Source organism: Fundulus heteroclitus, chromosome 17, assembly GCF_011125445.2.
Source record: "Fundulus heteroclitus isolate FHET01 chromosome 17, MU-UCD_Fhet_4.1, whole genome shotgun sequence".
In the NCBI taxonomy this organism is placed as follows: domain Eukaryota; kingdom Metazoa; phylum Chordata; class Actinopteri; order Cyprinodontiformes; family Fundulidae; genus Fundulus; species Fundulus heteroclitus.
The window spans coordinates 25,012,742-25,036,494 of NC_046377.1; the positions used below are offsets into that span (position 1 = coordinate 25,012,742).

At 42.7% G+C, this 23,753-nt stretch overlaps 1 protein-coding gene across 25 annotated transcripts in view; it reads left to right on the forward strand.

Annotated features, from left to right (window-relative positions):
* Positions 1–23,753, forward strand: part of celf2 (cugbp, Elav-like family member 2) — a 275,924-nt gene that overhangs the window by 178,490 nt on the left and 73,681 nt on the right. For all 25 annotated transcript variants that reach the window (XM_036148979.1, XM_036148984.1, XM_036148982.1 and 22 more), the window contains one exon: positions 7,406–7,488. In XM_036148979.1, the coding sequence (XP_036004872.1) occupies positions 7,406–7,488 (83 nt within the window). The remainder of the gene's footprint in view (positions 1–7,405; positions 7,489–23,753) is intronic.

The following is a 23,753-nucleotide window of genomic DNA, read 5'->3' on the forward strand; positions in this document are numbered from 1 at the left end:
CCCATGATCCTCGCTGTTTGGTCAGGAGGGCGGAGCCAGGGCGGGAGAATAATGGAGCAGACGGTGTTTTTGGGATGTTTGGTGCTGCAGAAATATTCTCGTATCCTTAGTTTTGTTCTTTGACGCGATCTGGTCTCGGTTTGTGTGTCTTCACTGCTTGGTTTCCTCACAGAGACGAGTTTCCCTCTAAATCAGGGGTGTCAAACATACGGCCCGCGGGAATGATAAAACAATTATTTAAACAAAAGGTAATTTGTTTAATTGAAAATCTGCAGTTCCTATATTGTCCACGAGGGGCGCTGTGTTTTAATTAGCAGATGGTAGCACTGAGCTTCAGATGTGGAATATTGATTTTAAATAATTTCTTAATTTTTATCTGTTTGATGTATTTTGTCATGCAGGACAGTGTTTTTAGGTTCCAAAAAATGTGAATAAATGTTTTTCAACATTGTACAATAACTGTAATCAGTTCTTATGCATAATGCAGAAGTAAATGTTTAACTGAGTAAAAGTATTGTTGAAATTGCACATACTTTTCTTAAAAACGCTGAGGTTATTCATAATATATTGTATAAAAGTGAAATTCATTTAATATAAAAATCAACAACAAGTCCACATTTATTAGTTCTATTTAATCTTGCAGTGAGTTTACTCATGTGGCCCTCTTGAGATCAGATTAAGCTGAATGCGGCCCCTAAACCAAAATCAGTTTGACACCGCTGGTTTAAATCATGGATGTTTCCACCATAGCTGGACTTACGCTGTGGTTTTACGTCCATCAAAGGCTGGATTCCTCCGTCAGAGCGAGCCGCTCGTTTAACCCGGCTGTGTTGGAGCAGGGCTGACACATTCAGGTGTTTCTTTTTCTTTTTTATAAATAAGAGGACTGTAGATCAGTTTTAGCATAAATCAGGGTGTGAGAGGTGAAGCTGTCAGTGATTTAAAGCAGAAAGCGGACAGAGGAGGCAGGGCTGACCTATCGTTGTCGTCTCCTCTGCTGTTTGGGGCAGAGCAGGCTGAGTGGACCTGTTGTTTCAGAGGCTGGATGTGTTGACAGAAGCAGGCGGGGGGGGGATCTTCACTCAGTCAAAGCCCCCTTTCAGCATCCATGAAGCATTTATGAACCGGCATCTCCCTCCTCTGCTCTTTATTCCGTCCACAACCTCCTCTTCCTCCTCCTCCTCCTCGTCTTCTTCTGGTGTTGCACGCCCTGGTGTCCTCTCAGCTGCTCTTCCTCTTCCTCTTCCTCTCTCTGACACACACACACCAGCCTCTAATAGATTTCCTCCCCTCTCCTGGAGCTGGTGTGTGTGTGTGCGCTCGCGTCTCTGGTGTGTGTTTTCTGAGAGTCCCTCTTCAACAACTCAAGCAGAGCAGATCTCGGCGCTCCGAGCCCCCTCTGCCTCCGAGTAAATGTTTGTGCTGCGGGAGAGACTCTCAGAAACTGATGGAAGAAGCGTTTATGCCAGCCGCCAGCACATTTTTTAGCACTTTTTAAAGTGTGTTTGTGTAAATGCGACACGTTCTTGCAGGGAGGCTCCAAAGATAAGCTTGTCACTCTTTGGCTTACTGCAGGTTTTCCTGTCTTGGATGGAGTGTGCTGACTGTTAAACAGGTGGAGCTGGCACACCCTGGCTGTGTAGGTGTGTGTGTGTGTGTGTGTGTGTGTGTGTGTGTGTGTGTGTGTGTGTGTGTGTGTGTGTGTGTGTGTGTGTGTGTGTGTGTGTGTGTGTGTGTGTGAGGTCCGCTGCTCTGCTCTTTGATCCCCGTCCTGACAGCCCACCACCTGGGACCGTCCTCCACATGCTGCATGGCTCCCAGGCCCCGGCTACTGCTCGGGAATCACGACACGCGGCGCCTTGCCCCCCCCCCTAAACAGCCCCCCCCCCTCCTCAAGTGCTGTATGCCGTCAGAATCGCTAATGCTAACACCAAAAGCTAAGCCTCACATGTACAGGTCTGCAGGAAATGCCGCTGGAATCGTAATTCCTGCTGGCCGCTAACCCTCACGCTCTATTTATAGGAATAGTAAATGGCGCAGAAGAGGCCGGAGCGTGAACACAGGTGCAATTGGAATAATAACGGCGGTAATGCACAGGATGGAGATGCTAAGGGTTCCCCTCTGGATAGCTTTCACTTCGCAGCAAAGCTAAAGCAGCCTGAAGCTAGCGAGGCTCCTCTGCAGTCAGGAAACCAGCAGGTCGTGTTTTAGAATCTCTGTGAGAAAGTATTCACCCTCCCTCACAGATTTATTCTCCTTCTGATTGGCTGCTGCGCCTAAATGTTTCACATTATTAATGAATGTTTCAATATCAGACAAAGGAAGCCTGAGTTAAAACAAAATGTGATTTTTATTTTTTATTTATTTTCGATCCACCCTGACCCTAAGAAAGTAATTAGCCTCTAAATCTAACGATGACTTCCATCCAGTTATGGGATAACTGGCCTTTCTCCAGCATGACTGGCCTGTTATTGGTCACATTTATAATAATATAATAATAATAAGCCAGGCTTTGACTAGACCACTACAAAACCCTGATTTGTCTCAGTTTGGAGCCGTACAGAGGTGGGCTTGGTGGACCACTGATCCAGAACTAAACTCAGCTTTCCAAGAAATGTGGTTGATTAAAGTTAATTCCTAATTTCAGATGGGATTACCTTTTTCTTTTTTTTTTTTACATAGGGCCAAGTTGGTTTGGAGCTTTTTTTCCCCCCATTAAAAAATCAAATCAATATTTGAAAACTGCTCTTTGGATTCCCTCAGATTATCTGAAACGTTCAACGGGGACAAAAGCAAAGACTGAAGAAATCTTCAGTAGTAAATATTTTCTCAACATGTTGAAATTATCAGAGAAAAATTAAAATTGCTATTTACTTTAGCTGTAAAAAGCTGGAACTATTAGAAAGTAGAAATTTCAATGAAATGTTATTTATATAGCGCCAATTCATGAAACATGTCGTCTCAAAGTCAAATTCAATCAGATTATACAGATTATATCAAATTATACAGACTGGGTCAGATTATAAAGTAAATCGTCTCTTTATTGTCTGACTGAAATGTTTGGTTTGTGCTTTCAAGATCAACACTCATTCTCTGAGTAAGCTACAAAAACCGTATAAAAGGATGCCTGAAGCATTTCTGCATAATCTCTGATATTTTATTTATTTATTTATTCATAAACAGGAAGAAGAGCGTGATACAGATTTAAAGTACTTTAGAAACCGGACCGTTTGCGTTCATCTGAAGCGAGACCAGTAAGTCAATCCAGTAGTTTTTCCTTTGTCATGGTGAGATATTTCTGATGGCTGTGTGAATTCTCCATTATCCGGGTCATGGCAGCAGCAAACAGGCTGAAACTGAAGGAGACCGGACTTTCCTGAGTCTCTCTGAAAACCTTTTGACACCAAGATGGATACATTTTTCAATGTTGTATATGTATGGAGGACCAATCCTGCCATAATTCAGAATACATTCAGAAATAAATAAATAAAAACACTCAAAATATTTACAGGGCTAAAAAGTGGCTAAAATGTAAAATCGTGTGCCATTAAATGCAACAAAATCTATATTTCTACCTCTATGTTGAAGTCAGCAGTTGTCAAACAGTGGGGTGTGAAGGAATAATGGGGGGGGGGGTGTTTGGTCTGAAGCTGCAGTCTGATAGCAGCGATTCTCAGTAATCCTCAGATCAACGCGTAGGATTCTCTCCTTTCAGGGCACTAGGGAGCTTTACGATTTGTTAAATTATATTTATTTAGACCGACGGACAGAAACCGGAAGCAGTTCTGCTAAAACAGGAAGTGACGTTTCTACCAATAAAAGCCACTACAAATCTAACTACATCCATCAGAATATTTCTCACTTACATTTCCAGACGTTGCCCAGCATGGTGAGCTGGTTTTGAACATTAACAGCTGGAAACATTCTGTGGTTTCCTGGTTATTCTGTACGTTAGCAGCTAGTTAGCTCTATGCTAGCTGCGTTAGCAGTGTGGTTGGAGACTGATGTTATATACTAAAGCAAAAAGTAGTATACTAGAAGTTCATTTTATGTAGTATACTTAAGTATGAGCTGAAGTCTTAGTATTAATGTACATGTTTACAATCAGTAATTAACTTTTTATTTCTCTGATTAATAACAGCTTTATAGAGCGCTCTGTTATTCTTACTCTATGCCGCTCTAACAAAGTCTCTCTCTCCCGTCCCAATTTGCTGGGCTGGGGGCTGAAATGTTTTCATTCTTCAAATGTGGCGCAACAGAAAATATTTGAGAACCGCTGCATTAACTCCTGCTTGTGCACCTTTTTTAGTGCAGTTTTTCCTTCCACTAAACCTTTTTGCATGGCTGCAGCAAGCTTCTTAGCGTCTGTGAGGTCAGCGGTCTTCATCGTTATTGTTTAGGACTCAATGGAAGATTTCTTATAATAACCTAAAAATGTATGCCTCTGTTTAGCAGAAATCTGTATGAGTTTAACTTAAACAGCTAAATGAGTTCAGCAAAGTTGGATTAAATCAACTTTCTTGTGGTGCGTTGCAAAAACTAAACTAAAAATAAGTTGTAATTTGTTGAAAATAGTGTATATATCCTTGATTTGAGCAGGTAAATAATATTTTCTGCTGAATTTTGATTCATAAAAAAGATAGTTAGAGATACTGCACTTGGAATAAGCTTTTTGCTATTTTAAATGCAGAAATCTCATTTAATTGGCAGACAATCTTATTTACCGGGTCAAATCAAAGACAAATACACTAATTTCAAGAAATGATATTTATTCTTAGTTCAGTTTTTGCAGTGTGATTGAATTTATTGAGCTGTGCTTCTAAATTGTACCCAGAGATGCGTTCCTCCTCCATCTGCAGCCACTGGGGGTTGATGGGAAGCTCTCGGTGGTAAATTGTCACCCAGAGTTGAAGCGGCGGCCTCAGGGTTTATGGAAGCGACGAGCCGGCGTTCGCGCTGCGGGTCGTGGAAGCAGACACTAAGCCGAGTGTTATCCCCGCTGATACACGGGCGCCGCACCATCCGGATCACAACACCGATCACGTCGCCGCCGCCAGGCTAGGGGCCAGCTATGGAGCGGCGCGGCACCCAGAGGACTCTGCAGGAATCCAGATCCATTACGCTCCCAGCCTCATCAAAGGGACTCTGGGACTGGAAAGCTAAACCTGCTCCAGATGCTCACTGTTGGATTTCACTGAGACGCTCCGCGGGGCGAGAGTCACCGGGGCCGACGCCTGTGATACGGGCAACAAAGCCACAAACGGCCCCGCCTCGGTCCCGCTGATTTGATTTGTGTCGGCGGCACAATGGGGAGGACAACAAAGCAGATGTAAACAATGGCGCTCTCTGCTCACCGCTGGACAAATAAATACACGGCAAAATTAACAGATGGGCCAAACTGGAGGCAGCGGCTCCGAAGCGCCGATCCGGCAGCAGCCGGCCGGAGCGGCGGCTCACCTGTGGCTGCCACATGATAATGGGCTATTTACCTCGCTAATAAAGCCAGCTCATGTTTCATGCAACATAATCTCAGTCTGCTAATGTGTTCTGTGCTCCAGTGTCATGCAAAACGCTCAGTTTGGGTTCAAGGCAACTTCAGAGATCTCTTTATTAACTGACCGGACTTCTTCCTGAGCCAATATGTATATTCACTATATAAAAACGTTTGTATATCTGGATTATTAAAGTATGTCTGATTGTGATTTGTTTAGTTTTGCTTTGGGAGGAATTTGGCTACAGAAAGGATATCAGTGTGTTAAGGCTTGGGGAGTTAAACAAAGTGTACGGTGCTCTGAGCAACTTTTATTGGCTAAAACTCTCGGCCAAAGGGGAACTATGTTGTTCTGAGTATTAAATTTCACTTTATAATTTTCCAAGAAGTCTGGAGAAAGGAAACCATGGAAAAAATTAATTAATTAATTTGCTAAAAGGTAGGGCTGAACAATTAATCGCGTTTTTAATATAATCGCGATTTAAAAAAACGCAATTTCCAAATCGCAGAGTCAGCAATTTTTGGCTATGTAACAATTAGTGAATTAGACGCGTCCATTAGGTGTTGGTAAAATGTTTAAAGTGGGTTTGCCTCCACATGGAAGGGAAGACAGTTGCAGCAGTGAGATAATCTAATTTAATTACTTGTTTTAGAGTTTATATAATCATACATAACATTAAGTACAGGTCAATCAGTTTAATACATAGACTTGTTTGTTGGTTGGACTTTATGTTCAACAATGATTGATGTCCAAATCAATTAAAAGCTGTTCTCTTGAAGAATATTCTGATTAATAGAAACATTAAAAGTTCTTGTTTTGAATAGTCCTTGTTTACAAACATCTTTATTTAGAGGCCATTTTTGTTGCTTGTGGTTAATGCAGAGAAAAGTCAAAATTGCAATTTTGGTTGAAATATATTGTAGGCAGAACGCAATAATTTCTGCTCTGAGTTTAGATGCTGCGGGTCTTTTAGCAACTAATCTGCACAGCGAGAAAACAAATTGATTTGTTGTTTGTATATGTTTAAAAAGACATGATAAATTAAACTGGAAAAAAAATCGCAATTAGATTATTTTCCAAAATCGTTCAGCCCTACTAAAAGGTGTTTTTCTCTAAATACATTACTTATAAATTCATTATTATTGTTGTTGATGATGATGATGATGATATTATTCAATTTTCTTTTTTTACCAAGTTTTTAAAATGATCCTGAGGTTCTTGTTTGTAATACAATTGTTAAGAGTCTGACATTTAATTTAACTTATCTTTTAAAATAAAGATGCTCCAGATGGCAAAGTGTGATTTACAGAGTCAACATCTAATGTAAGATAATGCTGACAAATCTTAGCCTTTAGATGCTGTAAGAGAGAAATGAAGCCAAAATCAGCATCTTCCTATTTCATGCTGTTTTTAAATGTCCAGATCATTATAAAAACAGTCAGAATGTGTAATATTTTGGCACATTTTAATAAATGCTAAAGCACCGCAGCCTTGTCTCCACATGGACGTAACGAACGTTTTAAATCAGTGAACGGTATCAGAAAGCAGCCAATCGTGGAGTTGGCATGAGCCGTAAACTGCTTCCTTTTGTCGAACATTGCCTCAGCAACTCTTCGCCGATTAGTCGTGGATTAACGAGGAGAAAACGTCTCCTCCGCCCTTCCTCTCCTCTTTATTTCGCCGTCTGTGTCGAGCTTCTCCACCGCGTGCGCGCCTCCTCTCGACTCCAGTCATCAAGCTTTGAAACGCGTCCAAATGCCTTCTCCTGGTCTCGGCGTCGCATGTTTGTGTTGTTAACATTCACTCGGCGTCTGCAGGTGTCGACAGGTGATGCCAGGGAAATAAATATAGAAGACCCTCTTTGTTGCTTCTGCCGCTGATCCCTCGTCTGTCTTTGCTCTCTTTTTCTCCAGGCTGCTGTTTTGTCACGTTTTACACAAGGAAAGCTGCCCTTGAAGCCCAGAATGCGCTGCATAACATAAAGACCTTAACAGGGGTGAGTATTTGTGTCTTGGCTTCTCCTTTCGCCACCTTTTGCTCTAATCACACACTCACAGCGTTGCCCTGAGGCCATCTCGCCCCCGGCCTGCGTGTGTCTGTGAGATTACCTGCGTGCTGCCACGCCGCATTTAGCCGCCGTGAGTGACCGGGAGCGCGGGCAGGTGAGCAGCCGCCTGTCGCAGGGAGTTTGTGAGAAGCCTCGGCGTTGATAAGCGGCGAGGCAGACGCTGTAGGCGCCCGGCGGGAGTTTGTGGGAAACAAATACTGCTGTTTGCATCCATTGTTCTCGCTGAGAAGAGCACCGTGTGTCGCAGAGGCTTGAAACCGAGCTGAAGGTGTTTTTTTTTCTGTCTGAATAATAACTTCAGAGACGGCGGGGTTTGTTTCGGTGGAGCTGCAGGAGCAGAGATGCAACGTGCACATGGGCCGGCAGCCATGCAAATTCAGCTTTTCCACCGCGGCACAGTGCCAGGTTCCTCCACACGCTGGTTATTTGGGTCCTATGTCAGCTGTGACATAATCTCTATTTTGTACCTGTTTCAGGTCTAATTCACTAAAATCTACTCACTCTCTATAGGAGGAGGCGTGGTTATTGATCCCAGCTTTCTTTATTTGCCCCGTCCTAATCACAGATGTCTCATCTCTATAAGAAACCTTTAGACCAGGGGTGTCAAACTGATTTTGGTTTAGGGGCCGCATTCAGCTTAATCTGACCTCAAGAGGGCCACACGAGTAAACTCATTGCAATATTAAATAGAACTAATAAATGTGGACTTGTTGTTGATTTTTATATGAAATTAATTTCACTTTTACACAATATATTATGAATAACCTCAGCGTTTTTAAGAAAAGTATGTGCAATTTCAACAATACTTTTACTCAGTTAAACATTTACTTGTGCATTATGCATAAGAACTGATCACAGTGATTGGACAATGTTAAAAAACATTTATTCACATTTTTTAGAACTTAAAAACACTGTCCTGCATGACTAAATACATCAAACAGATAAAAACTAAGAAATGATTTAAATTTTTCCACTCCTGAAGCTTAATCTGCTAATTAAAACACAGCGCCCCTCATGGACAATATAGGAACTGCATGTTTTCAATTAAACGAAGTACATGTTTTTTTCAATAATTGTTTTATCATTCTCTTCCTTTTTTATCTCCTCTTTCTTTCACCTTTTCTTTTTTTCTTCTTGTTCTTCCTTTCCTCTCCTACTTTCCCATTGTAGTGTCCATATCATTTGAGATATTCCCCGCATGAATCATAATAAAACTATTCACATTCATAAATCAAGCGGAGCACTATGGCAAAAGCAGTACTGCTCCACTTGTGAAAGTCAAATCTGATGAGCTCTTTTTGGCATTAAGACAACAATTCTTATTGCCACATTGCCAGACAGGACACTGAATAATGATAATGCATTTAGCGACCGGGCCGGACTAAATTGTTCAGCGGGCCGAAACCGGCCCGTGGGCCGTATGTTTGACACCCCTGATGTAGACAGACTTGCATGCAGTGTTCCTGGTTATAATATGACTTTCTGCCCAGGGCGTCACAATCTTGGGGAGGGACCAGAAGGAAATCATCTATCAGGATGACTCCAACCACATATTCATCGCTTATCTGCTCGCCTCGTGGCTATAATGACGCTGATTGTGTTTCCCTTCAGCAGCTTTCGTTTCTCTGCTAAATTAAAGTTGTTGTTTTTTCCCCTTCAGAAGAAAACTACTTTTTTGTTTAATCGTCTGTAGATCAAAATCTAAAATAAACAGAATGGTCAAACCTGAAAATGTTCTTGTTAAGGACAAAACGTTCATGAGGGCGATGGTCGTCTGCACAAAGCGTCCTTTAACACACGGGTTCCCAAAGCCTTCAGCCTGAAAATAACGCCACCTCCTTTTGGTGAGGTGCTCTTTCTTTTTTAGCAAGTATGAGAATAAAATCATATAATTGTTAGAGTAGCAATTCTTACGTCCATTGTTAATTAATTATTGGCCCCAGAGGACTAAATTTCCAGAAGCAATTAAAAAAAAACAGATTAATTTCACATATAAGAGAGAAAATACTTGTTTTGTTTTCTATTGTCAAATAGTCAAAATTCTTTGAGAATAAATCCAAATTTTTAGCTATATTACAAAAAGTATACCTCTGTCATTGTATAGTCAGAAATTTGGATCATCTTTTGACCCCCACATGGAAACCCTGATCTGGCTCCCCCCTTTAAGTGGGCGGGATATTTTTTTTCTATTAGGAAATTCTAAGAATAGTCATAAAATGACTAAATCAAAGTGGTATTTTTTTATAAGAACTCTTACAAAAATATATTTCCCCTGTGTTAAAATGAGGAATGTTGCCCCAGAGGTTCTAGCGACCCCCCGGGGGGTCCCGCCCCCGCTTTGGGCACCCCTGCTTTAGCAAGTCAGAAGGTCGGGTAGAAAATTACCAAACGTAAGAAACAAACCATGTTTAATGGCAACAAAATCAGAGTAACTGGTAAATAAAAGCTTAAAAATGGCGGCTGAAAAGAGGGCGTGGCCAGCATAATTTTTGCCCTAGGCTTAGTATTTGTTCACTGGTGTTTTCATTCATTTAACTAAAACATACGCCACACTGGATGTGTGTGGCTGAGCGCTGCAGTCGTCTGTCTGGATGCCAGTTTCACCTCTTTGCTCCATTATTTTAGGTCAAAACGCCGTGGAATACGTTCAGTTTGCTGCTCAGACGCTCCCACTCGTAGCCCAGGGCGGGTGTTTAGTGATCCTTCCTGCGTCGGCAGCCTAGCTTCCCTCAGCGGGGTAATTGGATGGGCCTGGCAGCGGGACGGGGCGGCAGAATGTAGCGTGTTTTATTTTGTGAGTTAGAAGGTGATCCGTTGGTGGAGGAGTGAAGGAGCCTGAGGACAGAGACGGCAGCAGCTTTAGGATTAGAGGAACATGAAATCGCCTTTTTCTCTGTCTTCCTCTCTGGTCGTCCATCCTCCACCATCTTGTCTCTCCTGCGGCCTCGCCGCTCGTTCTCTTCTTCATGCCAGGCAGTGCAGCCTGCTGTGGGTTCGCTTCCTGTCACAACGTTTTCCACTCGATGCAACAAGACCCAACATTTCAGATCCTTTCTCCGCATTCATACCAACTTAGAACCGCATCAATTTGTGTTTGTCAGTGAGTTAAGACTATTCACCATTTTTGGACATCTATAGTGATGCTTTTTGTGCTATCTCTACCGTTTGTTTGATGAACAGGTGTTTATTAAATAAAGAGAGGCATTAACATAAGATAAGATAGAAATTAACGTGTCACATCGGCTCAATAATGAAAAGAAGGTGCCTAAAGGAGGAAAAGGTGCATGACGTATATACAGTGCGTCCACATTTATACAGAGATTGGGGAAAAAAAGAAATAAAGTACAGATTTGAGGTGACTTATGTACATTTAAGGTGACTTATATACAAATGGATTTGACGTTGTACATTAAAGTGGTACCACGTAAAGAACAACAGTGAGGTAGTGACATAACTATTAAACTATAGAAGTCTCTATAGTTTAATAGTTAAATATACTAAAGTAGGGGAAATAATTGGGTTTTATTCCCCTGAACTCGATCCATTGCTGCAGTTCTGGTCTAAAGTTTTCTTCCTCTGAGTTTTTACTGGTTTATTTGAAACTCCAACCCATCTGTGTCCCTCAGCACGGTTCTGGCTGCATGGCTGACCCATCTTCTCTGCAGAACTGCTGGAGTTGACCTCCACAGAACTGGTTTCTACACATTTTCAACAGGGTGGAGGTTGCAGCCTTAGAAAAGGCCATCCTAGAATCTTCTTTATCCAGAGAGGAACCAATCTGGATGCATGTTTTGGGTCATCGTCCTGTTAGAACGTCCAACTGTGTCCAAGTTTCGACCGTCTTGCTGCTTGTTTAAAGTCGAGCTGAAGAGCTTCACTGTTTCCTGCATTTCGTGTGATGCAGCGACACTGAAGGCAGTGAAACAGCCCCACAGCATGCTGCTGCCACCACCATGCTACACAGCTCTACGGCGTTCTTTCATCTGAACTCCAGATATTCTCAGAGCTCCACCTGCGTCTCACCTGACCGTAAATGTTTCTCCAGAAGTCGACTAGCTCATGTCAGCAGCTCCTGCTTTCAGCTGATTTTGTAGCTGAAACACAACCTGTGGTCCGGTTTATTCTCTGCAAACAGGCAGAGGGAAGCCAATCTCTGCAGAAGACCCGTGGTTGGCGATCAGAGGATCAACAGATCCAGACGTCTCCAAACATTTAATCCGGGTTTAATCTCCAAATGTTTCTGCTTTGCAGCTGAAACTCAGGAATCATTCACTGTGAAGCGACGTGTTGGTGTTCTGAAGGACTCAGCTGGATGTTTAGTTAATAACATGGACATAATTAGAGAAAACAGTAATTATGCTGAAAGAGTAACCTTTGTACGGGGACGCCTCTTCCATTCAGAGCCCGTATTCTGGCTGCGAGGTCGTTCCAGTTAAGAACCTTTTAGAGCAAAGAAGGAATAATGGCCGGCGCTCTGGGAGTCAGGGCAGTTTGTTTATTGCCTGAAAGACAAGTCTCTGGGTGAAACATCCCCACAAGGCTGCTGTTGCTGCTTTTAAAAGCTGGAGCTGTGGCCACAGTGCAGCAAACGGCACAAACCGCGCTTCAGAACGGGAAAAAAAACGCTGATGTTTGGCGTGAGGTAGCCTGGCTTTGCTGCATGGTAGGAAACCTTCAGGGAGAATAAAAACTGTCCTCAGAGGAGCAGAAGACACTGATCAACAGCTCAATATGTCTGCAATTAAACCTGCATGGCATTCATCACGTCAGCGCTGCATAACGCTGCGTGGCGGATGCCAGATCGTCCCTTATTGACTCAGAGCAGTGGTTTAAAATGAAATAAACCGCAGCATGAGCATCAGCAGCAGAAACTCCCCAACATGTACCTGCAGCAGTCGGAATCAATGGCAACACAATAACGGCAAATTGATGTTGTTCTGTTTACGATCCCTTCCTTTCAGAAAGCGTTCGGCGCCGCTCTGAATGAGACTGAAAAGGTGAGAGGGCGGGGCCCAGAGCCAGCGGCTGATGAGGAGTGGGGATTAATTGCCGATGGAGTCGGTGGAAACAAAAGCAGAGCACGCAGAGAGGGGCGCGCATGCCGGCAGAGATTAGAAAAGGTGATCTGTGGACGGGGAAAGGTGGAGTGGAGCACTCCTGCATGCCCGAGGCCAAAGCAATAAACGGGCCGCCGTTAAAAACCAATACCTGCTTATTAACTCCCTCCACTCTCGTGGCTTGTAAAAAGCCGGTGGAACGATGTTTGACTTGGCACTCTTCCCTTCCCTCGCTCCGTCTCTCTCTCCAAACCCAAGGCCCTGACGGGCAGAGATGCAATCAGAGGGGAGAGCTGGACGCCGCCCAAATAGCTCAGAAAGGACGGCGGAGCTGCCAGAGCCGAGCATGAGCCATGTTGGTTTGGGGCAGAAACACTTGACTGGTTGCAGGTTTTTTTTTACAGGAAGCAATAAAGTGTGAGGCTGCGTGGTTTATTTGAGGAATCTATCTGTGTTCGGCGGTGGAAAAGAGAGCAAAGCCTTGAGGAGAACAGAAACAGCAGCTCTCCTTGGGTTTTTCCCGCTGCCTCTGCTCCTTCCTCTTACCTGTCGCTCCTCAGCGGGCGCTGCTCAACGTTCGCCATGGCGCTCATACCACACGTGTCCAGATATGATGTTCATGCGTGAGAAATCCGTTTATGTTCGCTGTGGACCTGTCAGGGCCAGAAAATAATGTTTACATCCAGATCCTGAATAGAGTTGTTGCCCAAAAACCTGCAGTTTCTCTCTTTTAACCAATTCAGGATCTAAATAATAAATAAATGCAGAAACCACCCCGCCTCATTATTTCTACCAACAGAGAGCAGGGATCCCAAACACACACCATGGTTTATTTAAATGGTCTGTTTGATGCCTGACCGGTGTACCAGCTGCCAGGCACAGTGACGGTGGCGTCATGCTGTGGGGTAAAAAAAAAAAGACTAAAAACCGTTTGATCATGATCAAATAAGGTTATATACACCAAGCCTCTATCCTGATAATATTTTATGGTCCATTTTCTGGATAAATAGCCCAGCACCAGCTGCAATTAGCAGATATGAACCACTGATCTCTATTTATTCACTGGAGTGCTGATTTGCCCGAAAAACTGAAGTCACTGGCTGCATTTGACATTTTAAAAGTTTTAAGCCCCAGCCCGAACATTAGAAAATCCTCGTTATTCGATGCTGTAGCGCACATATTCTCTAGTTACTGGGGGAAAATAGGGAGTACCAATATGGCGGCTGGTGGCTTAACAGTGACGTGTATTATATGCGGCCAATGTGCAATCCAGCGAATAAATAGGGATCAGTGACATGAACAGACGTGGCGCCATCTAGTGGCAGTATCGCAGAACTATCATAATTCCGGTTTGCCTAATTAATAAATCAATTGTAAATAATGCTGGACTGACCCTGACTCTCTGCAATGCCTCGCAGTAAAGCAGCAGTTCAGCGTAATGAAGACCAACGTTATTAATTAAATAAACCGATAGCAACTTTAGGAGCCTCATATTAGAACATTTACTCAAGTCAGTCAGCTCTCCGTCACATCTGAGCCTCGGCAGGTTTAGCTTCAGGGAACACCAACGTTCAGACTGGATTCCCAGAGACATTCCAGGATTTTCCCTCCAGGAATCATAGATGTTTGTGTTTTTTCCACTGGATCTTGGACCTTTCTTCATTGTTTTGCTGGGAGATGCTAATAGCCGTTAGCCGCTTCCTTGTTTTAACCCCTGCTGCACATGTGCAGTACGTACTTCCATTGAAATCGTAAAAACTTTGTATGCAACCAGAGTGAGATACTGTTGTATAAATAAAAGTAAAATAATGTGCCTTTTAGCTTCAACCCACTGAATCTGGATGTCTCTGTATGTTGGGATGTAGGTTTTAAATGTCATTTAAAAGGGTCTTAAAAAGGTTTAAAAGCCTTAAGTTTGAGTTGGTGACACCTCCAGCGTCCCTGTGAGACAAAGTTGTAGTAGTTCTGTAATAAACCGCGACATTGTGTAGGTTATCCACGTTAAAATGGAGTTTCAGATCCTTAACGAGCGCCGCCCTCTGCATAAACGCCCCAAAAATGATTCCACAATTTCATGGACTGGTGTGGTGCCTTCATGTCGTTATCAGTCAGGTAGATAAAATAATCTGAGGTGTGCTGCTGCTTGTGTTTGTTGGTGAAACAAGTCGTCCTGCGAAAACCGATAAATTCTCGCAGACACGCAGAACAAGCAGGCACACTCACACCTAAAGATGATTTAGAGACCAATTAACCTGACAGAGTACCCAGAGAGAAGCCACACATGTACAGAGAGAACATCCAAACTCAAATCCAGGCCGGGATTTGAACCCAGGACCTTTTTGCTGGGTTCGGGTTCATTAGTGTGAAGGCAGAGAAGCAAATGCTGCTTCTAATTAATATTAGTGTCTGTTTAAGCAAAGAAAAGCTTTTAGTTTGTGTTTCCTCTCATCAAATGCCTTCATCCTCCTGACGGTGGAGTTCCTGGTCCTGATGCTGGACTCTCCTCCCTTAGTAACGGCGCCGTCGCTATGCGGCGCAGCATCCAGGTATCAATCTGTGAGGATAAATAAAAGGTAGAGAAGTAATGAGGACAAACAGCCTGTTTTCCTGGAGAACTTCTTCCTAATGACGCACTAATGAAGGTCGAGGGGGGGGGGGGGGGGTGGAGACCGAGTGGCTCTGCGTTGCCTGGAGAGCCATGTGTTCATCTCCACGACTCCTAATAGCACTACCCCCCCCCCTCTATAGCCCATGTATCGTGAGGAAACATGCGCTGCACCCTGCAGCGATTTAAAGCCATAAGACCGACCCCCGCTGCACGGGCCGCCTGGCTCTGGCACAAACCCTCCGCTTTCATCTGCAGGGAGAAATATGCCGTCCTCCTTTCCACCTTTTCATTAACTTGGCTTTCTAATCCCCCCCCCCCCCTCATACAGCCGTGCACACGCTGAGACGAACACGCCGCCGCAGCAGCGCACGGCGAGTTAAAAGCTGTCAGCCTGCCCGTCAGACAAGGTTGTTTTAGATTTTCCACTAAATTGAACTCTTTCATTAGCGGCTGACAGATGTCTAAATGCCCCGTGTCCCCCGTGATAACCGCCCACCCGCCTCCAGACGCCCATAGAGGGGGCCCCGGGGCCGCTGGTCCCCCGTCTCAGGCTGGGTCGGAGGGAAACGTGCAGGGAAGGACGGATGGGAGGGGAGCTAATCTAGCGTGCGTCCTCCAGAGCGCCCTCCAGCTTTTATCCTTGTTTTCTTCTTTTGGTGAGCAGAACCTCTGAAGGATGTTAAATCCTGACAGAAACAGGGGGGGAGGGGGGGGGGGGGCTTGGTCATGTGACGGGATGGGGATCACTCCAGCCGCGTCCTTCACGTGGGCGGATCAGAGCGTTTGATAAGTTTTATAAAAAGCGTGGGGGCTGATTAAAAGCCGGCGTGGCGCTGGGACCACACACACACACACACACACACACACACACACACACACACACACACACACACGGCTCTCCTCACCTTTCTGCCGCTGAGATAATTAGCGAGTGTTCGCCGGCAGAACCCTCAAGGTTGTGTGTGTTCCTCCAAGCAGAGGATCATCAAAGGCGGCCATCAAAGCGCGGCGGCGGCTCCAGCGGGGTCAAAGTTCAAAAGCGTCGGTTTAAAGTTTAAAAGCGTCGGTTTACAGTCCAAAGACACGAGTCGTCCAATCAGTCGCTGATTATTTCAAGTCAGCGCACGGAGCTGCTAACACACTGTAAGTGATAACGCGCATTATGGGTTCCAGCCATGTGAGAAATGCGGCTCCGTCAGGCAGAAGGCCCCCCCCCCCCCCCGCCCTGCAGGTCTGAGAGATTATTCGAGCCGTCAGAACAAAGTTAGAGCGACGCCTCGTTGGTCTAAACGATCGGTTCCCACGTTCACAAACGCCACGCTGACTTATCCTCAGCACGGTCAGCGGCGTTTCTGAAACATCCGCCAACCTTAACTTAACAAGAGTCGCCTCTCCTGTGTTTGATTGCAGATTAATGACAGTTTAATTGTGTAAAGGCTGACGCGCGCTGTGGGACTTTAGATATCATAAAAGCCTTTTATGTGAAATGCTGAGAGTGAGCCCTGATAAAAACGCTCTGATTATTGGAATCAGACCCTCAACAAACCTTAGTTTGTTTTTTGAAGTTTGTGTGAGCGACATGAAGTGGTGGCCAGTCCATCACAGAGCCACATAGACCCAGAACACACAGACACATTTCAGGGAGAACCCAACCATGCACGGGGGCTGGGATTCAAACCCACAACCTTCTGAGCAGCCTCTGTTCGCCTTATGGAAACCATTTTTGCACCAAAATGCATCCACCATCTGCAAGACATCCAAAAGCTTTTCAGCTTGAAATGCAAATTATTGTCAGAAGCATGAATAACATAACTTTAAAGGCAGCTAACCTAATGCTGAGCCAGGATAACACTTTACATGTTTCTCTTGATAATCTGAGCTAAGTTTATTTACCAGCTGTATACGGTGCAACGTTTGAGCAATCATAATGTAAATGTGTTTCTTAACATATTCTAATAAAATTAAAATACACAACAAAGTAGATAATATGGAAAGAGGACTGAGACAATAGCTCATCTTATTTCAGTTTCTATGCTTTAAATGCCATGATGACAAAATGATCACTTCCTATGGATTATATGTGCCTAAAATACACAAAAGAGAAGCAAATATGTAAAGTCAACATTCAGAGTTTGCTTTTTCTGGTCAGTCTGATTTCTCCGTCCTTAAATCAGCTGAAAGGAAAGCAGCTTTTAGGATTGCAGAAGACTTTGGTACCATAATTCTGTGTTTTATCGTGTTAATTTCATTCCATCTCGTAAAAAAAGATCAATACAGAAATACATTTTTATTCTTTACAGGTTGGCGCTGCAGCAGCTGCACCTGTTGCATCTAAAAGGGTCACTAAATTATTAATTTCATATATATATATATATATATATATATATATATATATATATATGAGAAGGTTGTAAAGTGTTTAATCCACTACTTGTGTTGGCTTGGAGCCGTTTCATCGCTGACGTCTTGGCTCTGGTGTCTAGGAGGAGAGAATCCCAAGTGGTCGGTCATGAAGACGAGTTGTAAACAAGCCCCGCTTTTACCAAACACATTTCAAAGGCAAATAAATGTAATGCCTAGTCTCCCTGCTTTAAATATTTATTGCTCCCACTTGGTCTCTGCTATCCACTTTCCCCAATCGGCTTTCTCCATCTGATGACTGCTTTCCACAGGAAGGAGTTAACTGAGGAAAATAAATCAGAGAATCCTGCGTCTCTATCTGAGGGTTCTGCTGCCGGACCAAGAGGTGAACCCGCCGGCAGAGCCTGAAGTTTTTACTGTTTTTCTCTCCTTAACCTTCATTTAGCGGCTGAAACACCCCCCAGGCACAGACCTGGTTTAAGACGTAACCTGTAGAATGATCCTGTTTGTGTTTAAGGTGCGTCAGAACTGGAAACCTTTAAAGAACTAGATAATTCAGGACAGTAACAGAGAAAATATTTCCTTTAAAGCAGAGGATTCCTAAAAACGCCCCATGCTCCGACATATTCATGACCCAGTAGGAGTGTGTGCTGGTGCATTTCTCCCAGGTAAACTGCTTTCTTCCCATAATTCTCATAAAATCCAGCCGCCTTGTTGGTATCTGCGTTTCCATTTTCCTCATGCGGCGTCAGACACGGTGCAGACTGACGTTTGCTGTCCTGCTGCAGAGATGCATGCAAATGCAACAACTAAACTAAATACTCAGATTTCTGTTGAGACTTCGGCAGAATTCCCCAAAGGGTTGTTATTATAGAATAAAATAAAGATTTTTAAATCATTAATTACACGTCAGAATACAAGGACAAAATATTTTCTTGTTTTATGTTTTTTTTTCTAGCTACTGATTCTCTTAAGTTTTTTTGTTTATTTTGTAAGATTTCCTGTAACTTTCCAGCAAACCACCGATATTTATCACCAGGGTCAAAACACAGCTGAGAAAAATAACCGTTAGAACAGTTCAGGTTGTCAAATGCTACAAAAACTAAGTTTTTTTTGTTACCAAAATACAATTTAATTCAGAATGAAATAATGTGATAGCAGCTCAACTAAATTGTGATAATTGATTAATGCAGCTATCAAGTTTTAATGTAATAACATAGTTGTGACAGACTGTAAAAATAACCCGCTTGATTTTAATTGATTATCCAAACTAGACCCAGACTGTAATATATGGCAAGCCATTTGTAGATACAATGTAACATCTGTGTAATAGAATTTAATTGCATTGTAGCAATAACTGGTAATGTGAAATTAGAAAGTTGTTAAATTATATTAACTGATTAATGCCCTGGGCCAGACTGACAGAGGCTGTTATATATCAGACTAGGGAATTGGACCGACAACCCGCCAGTTACAGGTCAACCTCTCTAACTCTTGTGCCACTGGCGCCCACTAGATACCTTAATTGTTACCATGTAATTACTGTTAAAACCTTGTAGTAACTTGCTAAAACATTTGATAGTAAAGGGTAAAAAGTTATAAATGAGATTTAATTACACTGTTACTACGATGTTAGTATGTAATTAGCTGGTGGTAAAAGATTTAATATGGTGAGAAATAGTGAAATGTACTGCAGTGTAATATTACCATGTCAATGCTCTGTAATAGTAACTTTGATAATGTAACAATAAGACAATTTATAGTAAAAATATACCAAGATAATTATCCAAGTTATTACCATGTAAGTTCCAAATGTTACAATGTTAATTGAAAACATTTAATCAAAAACTTCCTTTGATTTACAAACTAAACCTGTTATTAATATTTTGATATTAGGACGTTATTTATTTGCAATTCTCAGAGAATGCTGCTTTTATATTAACAGTTTAAACCGCAGCGTTTAATTAGCAAACCTAATTTGACGGCCATATTAAAAATTGTATAATAGTGTATTGTTTTTATCCATGCTTACATATTATTGTAAATTAACAGCTTTATAACGATACGATGTTTGCCGATATCACAAAGTCTGATGTGACATCATCTGCCCATCTAACACTATTATTTATTACATTGACATTAACTCACAAAAAAAAAACAAATCTGATTTTACCATTTTATTTCTAAGCAGGCATTTAAATCAAAAACAGCATTCTTCTAATTTTAAAATAATACTAATAGATTACTTTAGTCGCATGCCTTGTGAATTTCAAAATAATGGTGCATCTTAAACATGACGATATAAAAAAAAAGGACAATATTGATCGATATTTTGGTTTTGCATCAGTGTCATTGGCTCGTTAATCATTTAATCGATGGGGGGGTCGATGTATTGTTGCCCCCCTGCAAGCTAACGTTTGTTGTGAATGTGAAAATCAGGAGTAAATGCAGCACAAAAAGCTGCTGTGGCAGAAAGTGTCCACACCCTTTACCACCTTAGTAGTTGTTTGCATTCACGGCGTTGGCTGTGAGCGGCTCCGCATGCATAAACTCTGATTACATGCTGCCAAGCTGTCTCGCTGCTGGGCCTCAGATTCCCAGTGACCTGCGTCGACTCTTACGCTCTGATGTTCACAGGATCGCAGCAGCTGACACAGATCCTGTCAGCTGATTGATGAACTAAAGTGCAGTCTGAACAACTTAACGTTTCTAAATGTGCAAGTCAGGAAACGAGTATTTACCCCCTGCAGAGGTCTTGTTGTTCCTCTTTGTCGCTGTTGGAGCTTTCAGACGTTAACACCCTGGTAATTAGTGGCCCGCTCTTCTTCTCTGGCTCGCTTCAGATCGCTGCCTTGCTCTGTGACGCAGATGATTTTCAGCTGAAGGCTGCAGACTGATGTCCAGATATTCTCCATCCTGGAGTATCTGGCAGAGAGCAGAACTCGTGGTTCTATCAGTTATGACCAGACGTCCTGACCCAGACCATCACACTGCCGCCTCCGTGTCTGACCGTAGCTCTGATGTTCTGCTCCTGAAGAGATGTTACCTTTACACCAGGTGTAACCGGACGTCCAAAGACGTCTCATCCGTACACAGAATATGTTCCCAGAAGTCTTTGAGACCATCAAGACGTTCTTCTGGTCAACGTGAAACAGGTCTTTGTGTTCTGGTGGCTCAGCAGTAGGGCTGAACGATTTTGGAAAATAATCTAATTGCAATTTTTTTCTTAATATTGTGATTTAATGCGATTTTTTTTTTTTCCCCCAGTTTAATTTAAGATGTCTTTTTAAATATATACAAACAACAAATCAATTTGTTTCCTCGCTGTGCAGATTAGTTGCTAAAAGACCCACAGCATTTAAACTCAGAGCAGAAATTATTGCGTTCTGCCTACAATATATTTCAACCAAAATTGCAATTTTGACTTTTCTCTGCATTAACCACAAGCAACAAAAATGGCGTCTAAATAAAGATGTTTGTAAACAAGGACTATTTAAAACAAGAACTTTTATTGTTTCTATTAATCAGAATATTATTCAAGAGAACAGCTTTTAATTGATTTGGACATCAATCCTTGTTGAACATAAAGTGCAACCAACAAACAAGTCTATGTATTAAACTGATTGACCTGTACTTAATGCTATGTATGATTATATAAACTCTAAAACAAGTAATAAAGTTAGATTATCTCACTGCTGCAACTGTCTTCCCTTCCATGTGGAGGCAAACCCACTTTAAACATTTTACCAACACCTAATGGACGCGTCTAATTCACTAATTGTTACAGAGCCAAAAATTGCAGACTCTGCGATTTGGAAATTACGTTTTTTTTAAATCACGATTATATTGAAAATGCGATTAATTGTTCAGCCCTACTCAGCAGTGGTTCTGTCTTTCTGTAAATCACAGCAGGATCTGCTGCTCTCTGAGATCGTTTAGCCCTCTTGGTGTTTGTTGTCAGACCAGGATGTTGGTAGAAGTTGTGGTTAATTAATTAATTTAACACGGGAACAGGGCCAGGTTGGTTGGAAATTATTTAAGGTGCGGCTTTTTGCATTTCCTCAGCTTATCTGTGTTTGATATTATAATGTGTCTGAAAACCTTTTGGAGTATTTGCTGTTTCCCCAAATGGGAAAGGAAGGATAAATCTAACTAAAACGACGAGTATAGACGGCAAAGATAGACGCGTTGACCGGCTTCTGTAGCTGAAGACGGCGGCGCTGTTGCAGTCAGATGGAAGAGGGAGGGCTGTACGCTGGCTTGTAGGTCGATTTGTGTTGTTTGTTCAGGTGTAAGCCTCTTCCACATATCACTGCTCCATCAGGAGAGTAAAGAGTGGGACGAGCAAAGAGAGGAGAGGCGGACTGACTGATAACGTCCAGCGCCGCCGACCCGCTCCCCTGGAAGCTGCCCGGCAGATTCAGGTGGTGTTAGGTCTAAAACGGATGAAACTACTACAGCAGAGGATATTAAATGTGCCGTGTAGTGAGCTGTATGCCATCAAACATTCATGCGTTATAGCCTGGAGGATATTACGCAACAGGCTGAAGGGCTTGGAGCTCGGACAAAAGGTTGGTAGACAGGCTGACCGGTCGGCAGCTTTCACAGCCGCGTGTCCTCATCTGGAAACGCTGTCCGCCTCTTTACAAATCATTTAAGTCCATAAAAAACAGCGGCGGCTCATTCATCACACACACACATTCCCACAGCGGTGTCATTACAGAGGCTCATTATCGAAATCAATTCAATTAAAGGCTGTAATTGGCGTAGTAAAACCCAAATGCTACTGCAAACAGAGCTGAAAGAAGGCAAACCTCATGGAGGGGACGCCGCACACACGCGAGCTCCTATTCAACCAAAGAAATATTAATAGCCTATTTCCAAATGAACTTCCCGTAGACATCGTTTCTGTGCATGCTGGTGGCGCGTTTAAAGGCATCGATTTGCAGGAGGAAGAGGATGGAGCAGAGAGGCCGGCATAGCCAACACCAGATCCCTCCGTCAGTCCTGTTGGCTTCATTGTTTCCTAAGCTAAATGAAGTGGAGATAATTAAGACCAACTCTGCTGCTGAGGCGTGGGCCATCGCACACAGCAGCTTTATTTAGGCCACAATAAGCTCTTTATCCGGGCGAAGGTGTCTGAGGCTAAATAAAGTTTGGGTTTCCTCCACGGTTATCAGCAGGCCTGGAAAAGATGCCAAAGGGACAATCTCACAGGGATGCTTCTATGAAAGGTCTTAAACTGTTTTACAGATATTTGACCATTTCTCTCTTTAGAGCAGGGGTGTCTAACTCATTTTGGTTTAGGGGCCGCATTCAGCTTAATCTGATCTCAAGAGGGCCACACGAGTAAACTCATTGCAAGATTAAATAGAACTAATAAAAGTGGACTTGTTGTTGATATTTATATTAAATTAATTTCAACTTTTATACAATATATTATGAATAACCTCAGCGTTTTTAAGAAAAGTATGTGCAATTTCAACAATACTTTTACTCAGTTAAACATTTACTTGTGCATTATGCATAAGAACTGATCACAGTGATTGGACAATGTTGAAAAACATTTATTCACAATTTTTGTAACTTAAAAACACTGTCCTACATGACAAAATACATCAAACAGATAAAAATTAAGAAATTATTAAAATTTTTCCACACCTGAAGCTTAACCTGCTAATTAAAACACAGCGCCCCTTGTGGACAATATAGGAACTACAGATTTTCAATTAAACGAAGTACATGTTTTTTTCAATAATTGTTTTATCATTCTCTTCCTTTTATCTCCTCTTTCTTTCACCTTTTCTTTTTTTCTTCTTTTTCTTCCTTTCCTCTCTTACTTTCCCATTGTAGTGTCCATATCATTTGAGATATTCCCCGCATGAATCATAATAAAACGTCGGGTTACTTAACGTAATCCCTGGTTCTTTGATAACAGAGTGAGGTGTTTCACTATGGGAATCGCCTTGGCGTGACCAACTACGGAAGCTCCAATGACATCACGTCTGTCTGTGACAGACAGGTTGAGCCGTGACCGTGGCTCCACCCACCAACTATATCACGGCCAACCTACCCGCCTCAACTCATTCTAGGCAGGTTTCTTTCCGTGACCATGCAAGAAGGGACGTGTTGGTGAAACACCTCACTCTGTTATCAAAGAACCAGGG